This window comes from Ahaetulla prasina, chromosome 2, assembly GCF_028640845.1.
Source record: "Ahaetulla prasina isolate Xishuangbanna chromosome 2, ASM2864084v1, whole genome shotgun sequence".
Lineage (NCBI taxonomy): Eukaryota > Metazoa > Chordata > Lepidosauria > Squamata > Colubridae > Ahaetulla > Ahaetulla prasina.
The window spans coordinates 3,023,949-3,039,671 of record NC_080540.1 but is presented as its reverse complement, the minus strand read 5'-3'; the positions used below and the strand labels follow the sequence as shown (position 1 = coordinate 3,039,671).

Below are 15,723 nucleotides of genomic sequence, written 5' to 3'. Positions count from 1 at the left end.
CAGTTGCACCCCTTCCTTGACCGGGATGCCTTATGCACGGTCACTCATGCTCTTGTCACTTCCCGTTTGGATTATTGCAATGCTCTCTACATGGGGCTGCCCTTGAAGTGCACCCGGAGGCTGCAGCTAGTCCAGAATGCAGCTGCGCGGGTAATAGTGGGAGCAACCCGTTGTTCCCATGTAACACCAATCCTGCGCAGTTTGCACTGGCTTCCTGTGGTCTTTCGGGTGCGCTTTAAGATTTTCGTTACCACCTTTAAAGTGCTCCATGGCTTAGGGCCCGGGTACTTACGGGACCGCCTGCTGTTACCCTATGCCTCCCACCGACCCGTACGCTCTCACAGAGAGGGCCTTCTCAGGATGCCGTCCGCCAGACAATGTCGGCTGGCGGCCCCCAGGGGCAGGGCCTTCTCTGTGGGAGCTCCTACGCTTTGGAACGAACTTCCCCCTGGTTTACGTCAAGTGCCTGATCTTCGGACTTTTCGCCGTGAGCTGAAAATGCATCTATTTATTCAAGCGGGACTGGCCTAATTAAATTTTAATTCGGGGTTATTTATATTTTAGGGTTTTTAAACTATTTTAAATGTTTTAATTTTTTTAAATTTTTGGCCATTTTGTAATATGTTTGTTTTAGTCTTGTTTTAATGTATATATTGCGCTTTTTTATTTGGCTGTACACCACCCTGAGTCCTTCGGGAGAAGGGCGGTATAAAAATCGAATAAATAAATAAACTTATTCCCCCGCAGTCTTATTTATTTATTTATTTATTTATTATTCGTATTTTTATACCGCCCTTCTCCGAAGACTCAGGGCGGTGTACAACAAAAATAAAACATAAATATTGGAGAAAATTTAAAATACAATAAACCAATTAAAAATCTAATTCAATAAGCTGAAAATTAAAATTTTTGAATAAAAATAGTAAATAAAATTAATCCCCTTAAAATCCCATTAAAACAGTCAATTTAAAATTATATCAGGCCAGCCCTGCTTGGTGAAAGAAGAAGGTTTTGAGCTCGCGCTTAAAGGTCCGAAGATCAGGGAGAAGGCGTAGCCCAACGGGTAGTTAATTCCACAGGGCTGGAGCTCCCACAGAGAACGCTCTCCCCCTGGGGGTCGCCAGCCGACATTGTCTCGACGGCACCCTGAGGAGGCCCTCTCTGTGGGAGCACACAGGTCGATGGGAGGTTACTGACGGCAGTAGGCAGTCCCGTAAATATCCCGGTCCTATGCCATGGAGCGCTTTAAAGGTGATAACCAGAACCTTGAATTGCACCCGGAAGACCACCGGCAACCAATGCAGCCTGTGCAGGAGAGGTCCCCCTTTATCTATGCAATTTGGGGGGGGTGGCAGATGGGAACAGGTGGGGCCAGGAGGAAGGTTATTCACGAGTTCCACGAAATCCAGAAACAGTTTAGCTACTGGTTCTTCCGAACCGGTTCGAACTGGCTGAATCCCACCACTGCTCCTCCGCCTCTACCATCATCCTGAGCCCCACTTGCAAAAAAGGCCTCCTTCCTCCCATCCCTTTTGCAAGGGGTTTTTTCTCTCTCTGCATGGGGGGACAGAAGCCCCCCAGGGGGCGGGGTCTGCAAAGAAAAAAAGAAAACCCACCAAAGGTGGCCTAAGAAGTTTCAGGAAGAAATGTGCAGGAACCTCTGACCAGTTCGGTTGTGGGGTTTCAAACTTTGGACCTTGGGATTTTTCAGAGGGTTGATGATGTCACTTGAAAATTTGGCCTCTCTAGGACTTTGCCCCTCCCTCCCCTCTTGGGCTCTTTCACATGCGGAAAAGCCTTGTAGGTAATTGGTGCTGAGTGGGGAGGGGGCTCTTCTCGGAGGGGGGCAGAGAAGCCACGTGCTAGGACTTGCAAGGAGGTCTTGCAAAGTCCTCATACAATCTTTGGAATTCTAGCAAGGGAAGGCCCTGGTGCCATGTTCCCTTGCATGAAGGTGCTGGCAGGGGAGGGGTTTGGGGGAGGGAACAGTTTCAGAGCCATGTTGCTTTCCCCCTCCCTGGAAGAAATACCGCATCATCTCCAAGCAGGAGGAGGGGCTCTGGGGGAGCCCTCCATCTCCCCCTCCCCATTTCCTGAGAAAGCCCCTGAATGGGTGTGGGGGGAGAGGGAAGGCTTGCATTACAAAAGGCAAGCAGGACTCCTCCCTGTCCCCAAAATGCTGGATTCCATTCCAAGGGGAAGGGGGTGGGGAGGGGGGAAGCAGCAAAAATATTTCTGCTATTTGCAGTAGGCTGGGAGTAAAACCTGCCCTCAGGCGGCCCCTGTGCCAGGAAGGGCTCAGAAGGCAGAAGCTTTCAGGAAGGGCACGCAGGACAGTGACCCCATGAGATTGGGGGAGGGGCACTCCCAAAGAGGAAGTGTGTGTGTGTGTGTGTGTGTTTGTTTGTGAAGGCATCGAAGGACTCTATCAATGTTGGGAGGAAATTTCTTCCAGCCAGGACTTAATGATCAACACTTTGAAGGATAAATTGAATAACTAAGCAGAGTTGCCAGAAAGAAGGAACCAAGATGAGCGACATTCAGCAAGGCTTCTTGGCTGGCTAGGAAGATTGACATTCAAACGTGTGATTTTATATATCCTTTCTGAGTTTTGGTGCTTGGGGACCTTTAATTCTGTGTTTATTGATGGGATAATTTCCCTATTCAGCTTTGTTTGGAAGGAAGAAGGTTAATTTCTGTTCCTGAAAAGAAGCAGGGTTGAGAAATCTATCTAGTTCCTGTGTCTATTTGTTCTGGTAATTGGTCTAATAACCAAAAGCTGTAGCAATGAGTCGGGCAGGGCTTTTCTTCCCTTGTGTAAACGGTTGTGATTTAATTATTTTTATTGTGTTTGGATTATTTGCTGTTTTCTTCTTCTGTCTGGGGGAGGGGGGCCTCCCTTCAATCGTCAGCTGACTCAGAGACCCCCTGGTCCTGGAGGGGGGCTGCATTTCAACATTGTTCATCCATTGCAGCCCCCATCTCCAGATAGCATCTGGGGGGGGGGAAGAAGTCCACACTCTCCTTCGGGGCTGCCATGAATCCCCCCCTTGAGCTGTAAAAGACTGTAAAAGCCATAAAAGACTGAAAGGACCCCTACCACCACTTTCTCTGCTTCTCTCTCTGCACAGAACCCCTCCAGCGGAAGATAAGGGAGACTTTGCCCGGGACCAATGACATGGCAGAAGGGAGAATTCCCATTGGTCCTTTCACTTTTATGGGCCCCTCCCAATCCCAAAGTTCTAGGAAAATTCCTCCTCCCCAATCCAAACCCACTGATTCTGTCTGCGGCTGGAAGCATCTGTGTCTCCAACTCTTTGGGGGCGCTTGTGGGGGAGAAGCATCCATGGGCTCTGCTGGGCTTCCCCTGATACTGCTGGTGAGGGCACTGGTCCTGATCCCTAGAAGTGGGGGATTCTGAGGGAGCCCTCCATCTCCCCACTTCCTATTTTATGAGAAAGCCCCTGAGTGGGAGTGGGGGGGAGAGGGAAGGACTCCCCCCTTTTTCCCAAAATGCCTGATTCCCCTCCAAGGGCTGGAATGGAGTGGGGGGAGCCACACAGGTATTTCTGGAGAAGCTGTGAACCAGGGAATCCCCATTAGCATTGTTGAGGTTGTCTAGTTGGGTAATGGACAATCAGCAACGAAACAGCCAAGCTCAGAGGATACCAAGGAGTCCACATCCCATTAAGCTGGCAGTTTGGTCGGAGCATTTAACGGGAGCTTTGAGGTCGGTGTCCGTTCATCTGGTTTTGGGCCTGTTGTGTGAACCGTGTCCTTGTTGGGTCTCTTGAAAGGGGTGTTTCCGTCGGAAGGACTCAATCCTGCGCAGGCTGCACTGGTTGCCGGTGGTCTTCCGGGTGCGCTTCAAGGTGCTGGTTATCACCTTTAAAGCGCTCCATGGCATGGGACCGGGATACTTACGGGACTGCCTGCTGCCGCCAGTTACCTCCCATCGTCCGGTGCGTCCAGTCCGCTCTCACAGGGAGGGCCTCCTTAGGGTGCCGTCCGCCAACCAATGTCAGCTGGCGGCCCCCAGGGGAAGAGCGTTCTCTGTGGGGGCTCCGGCCTTGCGGAACGATTTGCCGGTGGGACTCCGTCTTCTCCCTGATCTTCAGACCTTTAAGTGCGAGCTCAAGACCTAATTTTTTCACCAAGCGGGGCTGGCCTGATTGATTTTAATACTGTGGGTTTTTAGTGGGCTTTTAAATAGGGGTTTTATTCTATTTTTGTAATTTTTTTAATTAATATTTTTAACCTACAGCGATCGAATTAGATTTTTAAACTGGATATTGTATTTTAAATTTTTGGATTATTGGTGTTTTATCTGCTGTACACCGCCCTGAGTCTTCGGAGAAGGGCGGTATAAAAATTTGAAAAATAAATAAATAAATAAATAAACCAGCCAGCGATTTCCAAACTTTGAGGATGCAACAAAGCCACCCCACCCCACCCATCCCTGGGAAAAAGGAAGACGAAGGAGGATGGATATCAGACACTTAAGGGGGGAACTGAAAGTGCCTACAAATGTTTAGTCAGATCCAGAGTTTGCTTCAGCCAATGTCGAACTCAAGCAACCAATTGCTGCATGTTGCTTACTTGTTTCCAGAATTAAGAGTTGGTTGCTTTGAGAGAGCCGTGAATGAGATCCGTTACCTGAAGAAGCAAAGAGGGTGGGCTGTGAGGGAGAAGAAATTCAAAGTCCTCCTAAACTTACCATATTTTTCGGAGTATAAGACACACTCCCCCCCCCCAAAGAGGGTGAAAATTTGAGTGCGTCTTATACACCGAATATGGTCAAAAACGTGAGGCACGGAGGAGGCGATGGTCTGTGGCAATCCCTGCAGCCTGGAACAGCTGATTGGGGGTATTTCAGGAGGCTAATGCACCCGCCAGTCAGCTGCTTGTGCTGAATCAGGCTGCAATAATGTAGTGAAGCTATTTGCTGCAAGGACATGTCAGAATTTGCAGCAGCAATCGCATCCAGAAAGCACCCACAAGTAACTGATTCAGCAGGATTCAATAATTTCTCTTTATATATAATGTAACACATGAAGTAATACCAAAAGCAAGTTTTCCAAGTGGTAGTAAACACAAACAGAGGGGAGGAGTTTCAGTTTTATAATAACAGAGTTGGAAGGGACCTTGGAGGTCTTCTAGTCCAACCCCCTGCCCAGGCAGAAAACTCTACACCATTTCAGACAAATGGCTTTCCAACATTTTCTTAAAAATTTCCAGTGTTGGAGCATTCACAGCTTCTAGTTTCAGAGATCAGCACAGCACGCAGCTTTAGTACAGGAACAGTTGAGCTAAGCCATGCCCAGGCTCCTTGCTGTCTCCTTCCTTGTTGCCCACACAACAAGACTGTTTCAGTTTCCAAACAGCCCTCACCTCTCTCATACACTGACAGGACTCTAGTCAGATGAATCGTGATTGATGCTGCTAGACAGAGGCAGATTTTTTTTTTCTTATTTTCCTCCCCAAAAAATAAGGTGCGTCTTATAACTCCAGAGCGTCTTACACTCTGAAAAATACAGCATACCTTCTATATTCTGGGTTATTGATGGTTCCTGAATATTTTCTTTCTACCTCTCCTATCCAAAGAGACCCACTTGCTTTCTCTGCTCTGGCCTAGGCCCACCCGGAAACAAAAAAGAGATGTAAAACAGCTGAAAATGCAACATTGATTCTGAAATCGTGTTTTCTTTTCAAACTTGCAGGTAGAAGTTGCTTGTGAACCAAACTATATCCTACATAAGGAAGGCTAGCTGGTGTACTGAGTTTTGTCCAGGGCAAGATAAGTCGGGTGGAGATCCATTGGCCCGTTTCATATCCTCAGTCTTGGAGATCCAAGCAGCTGTTGGCATCCTTTGTATCTGGATTAGAGAATAGAGGAAAAAATGGAGGGACAATACCCATTAGATGCAGAAGCTGGACAAAGCCCTCCTGTTGATCAGTTTGGGAGCTATGTGGAGGTCAGGATAAAAACTGAACCAGAGGATGAAGAGGAAGAGTCCATCAGCTCAGAGGTCCAGCATCAAAACTTCAGGAAGGGTCCCCGAGGACTTTGCAGCCGACTCCATCACTTTTGCAATCAGTGTTGAAGCCAGAAAAACATACAAAGGCACAGATGCTGGACTTGATTCTTCTGGAGCAGCTCCTGGCTCTCCTGCCCCCAGAGATGGAGGGCTGGGTGCGGGAATGTAGAGCAGAGACCAGCTCCCAGGCGGTGGCCCTGGCGGAAGGCTTCCTCCTGAGCCAGAAGGAGGAGAAGAAAGAGGAGGTTGAGCTGCAGGTGAGAGACCTTCATCTTCAGCGCTCAAAGGGGGTCTTAATATACATCTTAATATATGTCTATGGAGCATGGTGGGTTCAAAAAAAATTTCTACCGATTATGTGGGCGTGGCATGGCTTGGTGGGCGTGGCAGAGAATGATACTGTAAAATCTCCATTCTGTCCCCACTCCAGGGGAAGGTTACTGCAAAATCCTCATTTCTTCCTGATCAGCTGGGACTCTGGAGGCAGAGAATAGATGGGGGCAGGGCCAGCCAGAGGTGGTATTTACTGGTTCTCCAAACTGCTCAAAATTTCCGCTACTGGTCCTCCAGCAAAAGCATCTTTGGGACATTGATATATGTTGATGTTCTTAACTTTTTGGCATTATTAACACAAGGGCTTTTCTTCCAAAGATATCCAGCTGTGTCCATTTCTTCAGGTGGTCTCTCTATTTCCCCTTCTGTGTTTCTTATCAGGTCCAAAGGCCTCTCTCGGGGGCCATTCCTCAACATCTGGATGGAAAGAGAAACCGGTTAAATCTTTCCCAGGAACTGCTTATTTGGAAGATCTCCCAAGAAAGGCCAAGTCTGGGCATCTCACCAGGTAAGGGAAGGTGCTCCTAAGCTGATTGAAGTTCTTTCAAGACAGTCCAGGTCTCTCTTGTCCTTTGGATCCTCCTCTGTATAGCATCTTTTCCACCCTTATTCTCTGAATGAAATACACTTTTAAAAATTCCCCTTCCATCGCTTTTGTCTCCTACACAGAGAATATCATGAAGTAATTGGTATTCATCGGGCTCTCTCCCTTTTCTGGTGAACCCAAAATAACAACTAAGCCTCCAGTTCAGGTAGGAAGAAGAACATCAACCAAAAGATAGAGGAGACTGTTTCCTGAGCTTCCATTTTGTTAGTGTGCCTGGGATTTTACACTAGTTTCTACCAGTGGTGGGACTCAAATAATTTAGCAACAGGTTCTCTGCCCTAATGACCAGCTGGGTGGGCGTAGTTCGGTGGTCATGTGACGTGTGGGCGTGGCCAATTCAACATCACTCATTTCGATGGGCGCTTCACCTTAGCTGTTACAATGTAGTAAGGGTTAACCAGGGAGGCAGTTTCTTAGGCTAGAAACAACACCAGAATGTTTCCTTCCTGCCTTCCTTACAGGATTAGCCTGTAAAAAAACATAATAAGGTTATTTCCAACAACTGGTTCTCTGAACTGCTTAGAAAGTTAACAATCGGTTCTCCTGAATAGGTGCGAACTGGCTGAATCCCACCACTGGTTTCCATCAGCAACATGAAATAGAGAAATTTAGGTTGTTATGACTGACATGAGCTTAGCCGCCTTCTCAAAACTGTTGAGGTGTGATGCCTAAAAAGTATTTACACTGAAGGATTCTTACTACCGGTAGGAAATCAACTTCATTCTTGCCCAATTTTGAGTCTGGCAAACAAAGAGCCCCCTTTTTCACTCTGAACTTTTGGGATAAGTCAACCAAGGAAAAAAACAGACATTTTTCCTAGGGTCATATGTTAATACAGAAACTTGCTTTTCTTCCTTTCTCAGGGTCTCGTGACCTTTGAAGACGTCGCTGTGTATTTCTCCGCGGAGGAATGGTCTCAACTAGATCCTGAACAAAAAGCCCTTCATAAAGAAGTCATGCTGGAGAACTCCAGAAATGTGGCTTCCCTGGGTAGGATTCCCTGTTATTAGCTGAGACCCCAAGAACAGGGATTCTCCCAGACATGGAAATAACCAGTTTCTGTGAATATATCTGCAGTCAGAATTTATTTCCTGGGTTGGACAAAGAGAAGATCCATTCTTCTCCTCTTCCTAAGGCAAAAGTGGTCAAAAGCAATCTGGTTAGATGCCCCACATAATAATTTGTCATCTAATATTTGAGAGGGATTCCTCATTCATTGATTTTTTTTTTGTTTGTTTCTCTTTAATTTTACCTATATGATTAATGACGCTCATTCTCACATATCTATCGCTTGATGGGAAAGTCCCTGTTTGCATTATTAAAAAACTGACTTTTCTCATATACAGTAGAACCTCTGGTCACGACCATAATTTGTTCCATAACTTTAGTTGTGATGCGAAAATTAGTGCAGTGGCCACACATGGGTTGCTGTTGTTTGTAAACAAACAACAGGAAATTTGGCACTTACAAGAAACCCCGATTTGGTTGTGGTCAGAAGCGTCGTGACCGGAGGTTCTACTGTAGGCTGTTTGGTCAATGTTTTTCTTTTCTTAGACATTTTTACCTTGAAAGACAGAATTCTGACAATGCTGTTTTCTTGCAAACATTTCATGACCCAAACTAGATAACTATCTAGCACTGATGTTACCTACCCTAGTTTGGGGTCTTGAAATGTCTGCAAGAAAACAACCAAGCTCAGAGAGCACCAAGAAGCCATGGTGGCGCAGTAGTTAGTATGCAGTATTGCAGGCTAATTCAGCTCACTGCCAGGAGTTCAATCCTCACCGGCTGAAGGTTGACTCAGCCTTCCATCCTTCCGAGGTCGGTAGAATGAGGACCCAGATTGTTGGGGTCAATATGCAGACTCTGGAAATTGCTTAGAGAAGGCAGTAAAGCAGTATGAAGTGGTATATAAGCCTCAGTGCTATTGCTATTTCAACCCTGAGCTACAAATATTCTCTTTTATTGAAATGCTGCCATTTGTGATTTAGAATGAAGGGATCAGTGATTTTAGGCTTTTTACAACTATGGTTGTGGTCAGTGATGGGATTCAGCCGGTTCGTTCCGCTTCAGTAGAACCGGTAGCTAACTTTTTGTGCAGTTCGATGAACCAGCTGATCCCACCACTGTCTGGCCCCGCCCCACCCTTCCCAGCCACTCCTTTTCTTGCCTCGTCTGACTTGGCCGCTCGTCTAGTTTTTGGTAAATTGCTCTGTCTCACATGTATAGCGACTACAATCGAGTCCAAACTAAAACTTTTTAAATTTTTTCGCAGTTGCCCTTAACAGGACGAAAAGGCAACAGAATTTTTCAGTAAGAAGCAGTAAGAAACCAAGATTGGAATCAGTTATATCAGAATTGGTCGTGGATGATATAAAACAGGCACAAGCACAACCACTCCAGCCACTCCAACTTGGAGAAAGCAGCCCGTCAGTTATTGAAATAAATAACGATACCTCCAAAATTGAAAACAGTCTTCCTGAATGCTGGACACTGCAACAATATAACAATTTTAAAGGAAAATATGATGGATTGGAAATTTCTAACAAAAAGTTAGGTTGCCAGTATTGTGCAAAACATGATTTCCAAAAAATGAATAGTCATGTGTCAAAGGAGTGGAAATATTTTCAGATTGAGGCAGCAGGGAGAAGTAGAGATGTAAAACAAGCTTCTCTAAGGAAAAAAATGAAAGAACATTTTTCATCAAAAGCTCATAATATTTGTAAAGAGAAAATTAAACAATACGAGCAGGCTTCAGTAGCAAAATGTAAGATGAATGAAAGACATATACAAACTACTTGTAGAGTATTTAATACAGTTTACAGCCTGGCACAAAGATGTAAATCATTTTCAGACATAGAAGATGAGATAGAAATGCAAATTAAAAGTGGATTAGATATGGGAATAGGACTACATTCGTGTAAAACTGCAGTGAAAATAGTAGATTTCATTGCAAAAGAAATTAAAAAACAATTATTTACTAAAATTATTGAAAATAATCTGAAAATATGCTTGATTATAGATGAAGCCTCAACAATATCGTGCAAACCAGTTGTCCTACTTTTCGTAAAAGTTGAGGATTCAGTTACGTCACCAACGATCTTCCTTGAGCTGGTTGAATTGGAAAAACAAGATGCAAAGACAATATATTCTTCAGTTATGCAAAGTTTAAATAATGTTGGGCTTACTAAGAACTATCTAAAAAAAAACTTAATAGGATTTTGCTCCGATGGTGCCAGCGTTATGCTTGGGAGAAAATCTGGAGTGAGCACGAGGATAGCAAAAGAGTTTCCAAACATAGTAATGTGGCACTGTTTAAGTCATCGCCTCCAACTTGTGTTAGACGATTCGATAAAGGAAATAAAGCAAGTAAATCATTTTAAAATATTTATTGATAAGATATATACTATTTTTCATCAATCCAATAAGAAGCAAATTGAACTTACCAAAATATCCGAACAACTTGGAATTGAGATTATAAAAATTGGTAGTATTTTGGGACCAAGCTGGGCTGCCTGTAGTTTAAGGTCAACCCTAGCTGTGTGGCATGCTTATCCAGCGCTACATCACTGTTTTTGTTCAAATGAAAAGTACCTAGGTATGGCTGCCTGCCTTGAAAATATGTATTTTATAACTGATTTGGCATTGATGATTGATATTCTAAATGAAATTTCTCTTCTTTCAAATGCACTGCAAGCAAAACATGTAGACATAATAAAGGCTGAAGAACTTGTGGTAAGATCTATTAAAGCATTTCGAATGCTTCGAAAGGAAAAGGGTCCATACGAAAAAAAAGTTGATGGATTAATTACTTCAGAAACCTTCAAAAACATAAAATTTGTAAAAAATCATCAATTTGTTGGGCTTCCTCGGGAAAGACTTTTAGAAAACATCGTAATGAGTTTGAAGAAAAGACTAATGGATTGTGAACATTTAAAAACAGATTGTAGCCAATTTCAAGACAGGAATAAATTGCAATTTCTTAAATTTTTGGAGCCAGATTACTGGAATATTGAAGAAGTAACAGTTCCATGGAAAGCAGGTGAAGAACAGTTGCTTGCATTCAATGACATTTTCAATTACCAAATAGATATTAATGATTATCGAGATTTTGTGGAAAACGTTTTTAAAAATTCCCGGAACTATGCCATTCCTGAAAGTGTTCAAAGAGCTAAAAATATTGTCAGAACAATTGCTGTAAGTTCAGCAGAAGCGGAAACGGGTTTTTCAAACATGAACATAATATGTTCAGAGAAGAGAAGTCACCTAGCTGTTTCTAATATATCAAACGTAATGACTCTTAGTCTAATCGGCCTACCTCTAAAGGAATGGGATCCTACTCCTACAGTGGAAAAATGGTTAAAGATCAATCACATGGCCGACGATGCTCAAGTAAAAATGAAGAAAATTGCAAGTGAGGACGCCAATCGAAGAGCAATATGGAAATATCTTAGGTAACAGTTCTATTACTTTTTGTCAGGTACTATGTAATAGTTTTTCATTAATATTTTAAAACTCTTGTAATAAAATCTAGTTTTCTCATTTCATTTCATTTCATTTATTTGATTTTTATACCGCCCTTCTCCCGAAGGACTCAGGGCGGTGTACAGGCAAATAAAAACAGACAAGACAATATTATATAAAATGCAAGATTAAAAAACTTATTATAATTTGCCTAAAAATTTAAAAAATATAGAAACTAAAACCCCATTTAAAATTAATAATAAAACTATAAAATCCATAAAATTTAAGCCAGCCCCGCGCGAATAAAAAGGTGTGTCTTCAGTTCGTGGCGAAAGGTCCGAAGGTCAGGTATTTGGCGCAGACCCGGGGGAAGTTCGTTCCAGAGTGTGGGAGCCCTCACAGAGAAGGACCTTCCCCTGGGGGCCGCCAGCCGACACTGCTTGGCAGACGGCACCCTGAGAAGTCCCTCTCTGTGAGAGCGTACGGGTCGGTGGGAGGCATATGGTAACAGCAGATGGTCCCGTAAATACCCAGGCCCTAAGCCATGGAGCGCTTTAAAGGTCATAACCAAAACCTTAAAGCGCACCCGAAAAGCCACAGGTAGCCAGTGCAGTCTGTGCAGGAGAGGTGTTACATGGGAGGTACGCGACACTCCCTCTATCACCCGCGCAGCTGCATTCTGGACTAACTGAAGCCTTCGAGTGCACTTCAAGGGGAGCCCCATGTAGAGAGCATTACAATAATCCAAGCGAGAGGTAACGAGTGCGTGAGTGACTGTGCACAAGGCATCCCGATCAAGGAAGGGGCGCAACTGCCGAACCAGGCGGACCTGGTGGAAGGCCCCCCTGGAGACGGCCGTCAAATGATCTTCAAACGACAGCCGCTCATCCAGGAGGACACCTAAGTTGCGCACCCTGTCCTTTGGGGCCAATAACTCGCCTCCAACAGTCAGCTGCAGCTGCAGCTGACTGAATCGAGATGCCGGCATCCACAGCCGTCTTGGAGGGATTGAGCTTGAGTTTTCTGTACTTCTTTTATTCTTATTTAAGTGTCAACCTTGAAGTGAACATAACTGAGGACATTTTGGAGGCTTTAGGGTTGACACACAACAGAGGGACGGGGGAAATCAGAGGTGGGCTGTCACAAGTTCAGACCGGTTTGGGAGAACCGTTAGTGGAAATTTGGCGTGGTTCCCCAAACTGGTAGTGTCCTCTGGTTGGCCGCGCCCTTGAACCAGTCCCCGTTCACTCACACCCCCCCACCTGATGCTCCCTCACCCTACGTGCCCACCCGCCCCACCCAGGCACTACTTGCAGAATCTAGCCGCTGCTGGCAAAGGTAAGGCTGAAAGGCATGGGCCGGTGGGCGGGCAGGGGAGGGAGAGCTGGTAGAGGAGTGACACCACTGGCAGGTGGTGGACTGATGCATGTGGAGAGGGAGGGGAGATCATGGCACCAGAGCTGGCCTGCGAGGGAAGCATGTGGGAGATCCTAGCTGCAGTTTACTTGTGACCAACATTGGCTGGGAGAGGCAGGGAGAAAGGCCAATGGCGCTCAGGAGTAAACTGAGGCTCCTCCCTGCTCACAACATCTTCACCTGAGGGCATCGCTGGCAGCCGTGTTCTTCCCGCTGCTGCTCAGCCTCCTCGATGCACGGAGGCAGGAGGTGGAGGTTTCTTTTGCTCCCTGCTGGCTGCCTCTAATCTGCAGTTTACTTGTGACCATGGTGCTCACGAATAAACTGCAGACCACAGGAAGTTGGCAAATCGCTGGCTTACTTGCTCTGCTGCTCGCCTGCAGAGCGCAGACTGGCAGCTCCAAGTTGTCTCTCAGCCATTGTGTGCAGGGAAAAACCTTGTAAAGTAAAGAAAACCTTCTCCTGAGTGGGAGAACTTAATTGCCTGGCACTCGCGAGAAGTTTTTTTTTTTTTTTACTGTGGCAAGGTGTTTCCCTGCATGCAACGGCTGAGAGACAACCCAGAGCTGCTACTCTCCGGTAAAATGTGTGTCTTGCAGTGGGCCACAATTTGGGGTGGCAGATGGGGTAAGAGATTGGGGGGAGCTTGGCAAACTTTGCAGCTGCGTGGCTACAAAGGTTGCCGGGCTGGCTCCTCTCTCCCTGCCAGCCAGCGCCTCCTGAAGCCACCGGCAGTGCCTGAACCTCTTCAAGAAGTATTTGAAACTGTCAAAAATTCAGAGCACGAGCCATGATAAAATTCATCATTGTTGTGACATCTTTGAGGACATCTTCAAATTTTTTGCTGCTTTCCCTGCTTGATGTATAATACAATGGAAGTGAATGACTTTATGCTTTATTGCTTTAACAAACAACTGTATGAAACCAGATGTTGCCCCCCACCATAGAAGGTGCCCCAAGTAGCAATTGAAACCACTTTTTCTGGTCTTACGTCTTGTGACGAAAAAGCCTCAATCACAGCATTGTAGATATCTATCTCTCGTGTTCTTTCAGGCAAAGACACCAGTTTCACCAGCTCTTCTCCCGGGATGTCACTAGCAGCATAACGCAAAATTATTATTAGCCTGGCATGATTATTTACATCTGTGATTTCATCCAAGTACATGGAGTAACAGGCTGCCTTTTGTAAGTCAGTAGTAAGCTGCTGACCAACATCACTTGCCATGCACTGGACTCGATCTTTAATGGTATTTCTATAAGTGGCACCTCAGAGGTGCATTGCACAATTTTATCCCTGTTTGGGAAATCATGAAAAAGGGAATTGCTCACAGACAAAATGGCCGTTTTAACAATATTCCCATCAGAGAGGAGCTTGCCATGTCTTGCTAGGCACAGTGAAACTGTAAACTTTTTGCAATTTATCAACCTCATAAGGTACAGATAAAAGAGTTGGAAGGGACCTTGTAGGTCATCTAGTCCAACCCCCCTACACCATTTCTGACAATTGGCAGTCTAGTCTCTTCTTGAAAGCTCCCAGTGATGAAGCTCCCACAAACTTCCGAAGGCAACTTCTGTTCCATGGGTTGATTGTTTTCACTGTCAGAAACTTTCTCCTTATTTCCAGGTTGAACCTCTCCTTGTTCAGTTTCCATCCATTATTCCTTGTCTGGCCTTCAGGTGCCTTGGAAAATAGCTTGATCCCCTCCTCTCTGTGGCAGCCCCTCAAATATTGGAAGACTGCTATCCTGTCTCCCCTGGTCCTTCTCTTCACTAGACTAGCCATGCTGAGTTCCTATAACTGTTTTTGTTCTAGTCTTCAGGCCTTTAAGCAGCTTAGCTGCTCTTCTTTGCATTTTTTTCCAAAGGTTCAACCATTTTTTTTGTAATGTGATGACCAGTATTCCAGGTGTGGTCTTACTAAGGCTTTATGAAGCGATACTAATACTTCAAGTGATTTTGATTCTATTCCTCTGTTTATACAACCAAGGATTGTACATGCTGTTTTGGCTGCTGCCGCACACAGGGGATTCATACTTAAGTGATCATCCATTCCGACTCCCAAGGACCCTTCACTGTTACTATTTTTGAGCTAGGATTCAGGTAATCTGTTTGTCCTGCCCAGGTGTAAAAGCTTATTTTTCTCCACATTAAATTTCATTTTGTTGGATTCAACCTCGTTTCATTTCGATCAGAAAAGCACAATATGCATACAGATAAAAATCTACAGACATGGTGGATCAGTGGTTAGAATGCAGTACTATAGGCTAATTGCCCATAGCCAGAATTATAAGTCTGGCAGGGTCATGGATGATTCAGCTTTCAACCTTCTGAGGTGGGTAAAATGGGGACCCAGATTGCTGGAGACCATATGCTGACTTTGTAAACTGCTCAGAGAGTGCTGTAAAACATTGTGCGCTGCTATATAAGTCTAAGTGGAATTACTATTGCTATATAGTTCCTCCTGAGCCTTGAGCCTTTTGTGAGAAGTAAGATTACCTTTCTGAGCAAAGCTCTTTCCACATTCCATGTATTTATTCTCTCGTGTGGATTTTATTATGGCAAGTAAGACCATGCTTTCAAGCAAATGTCTTTCCACAATTCATGCATTTATACAACTTCTCCCCTGTGTGGATCACTTTATGGCAAATAAGATGACCTCTTTGAGCAAAGGTCTCCACACTCCATGCATTTATACGGTTTTTCCCCTGTGTGGATCACCTTATGGGAAATAAGATTACTTCTTTGAGCAAAGGTTTTTCCACACTCCATGCATTTAAATGGTTTTTCCCCTGTGTGGATCATTACTACGGACTGTGTGGACCATTACTACGGACGCGGTGGCTCAGGGGCTAAGACAGCTGAGCT

General features: G+C 44.9%; 2 protein-coding genes across 2 annotated transcripts; both read left to right on the top strand.

The window, feature by feature from the left end:
- The first annotated feature begins 4,221 nt into the window (after positions 1-4,221).
- Positions 4,222-9,286, top strand: LOC131192831 (zinc finger protein 24-like). Its single transcript, XM_058172385.1, has 3 exons — positions 4,222-6,295; positions 6,753-6,879; positions 7,041-9,286. The coding sequence occupies exons 1-3, from the start codon at positions 6,131-6,133 to the stop codon at positions 7,055-7,057; spliced, it is 309 nt and encodes a 102-aa protein (XP_058028368.1). The 5' UTR covers positions 4,222-6,130; the 3' UTR covers positions 7,058-9,286.
- LOC131193669 (E3 SUMO-protein ligase KIAA1586-like) lies at positions 7,064-13,964 on the top strand (the record flags this gene model as incomplete). Its single annotated transcript, XM_058174118.1, has 5 exons — positions 7,064-7,123; positions 7,842-7,968; positions 9,254-10,044; positions 11,305-11,392; positions 13,912-13,964. Coding segments are annotated over 5 exons (1,119 nt in total), but the record flags the coding sequence as incomplete, so codon positions are not given.
- Positions 13,965-15,723: the final 1,759 nt, after the last annotated feature.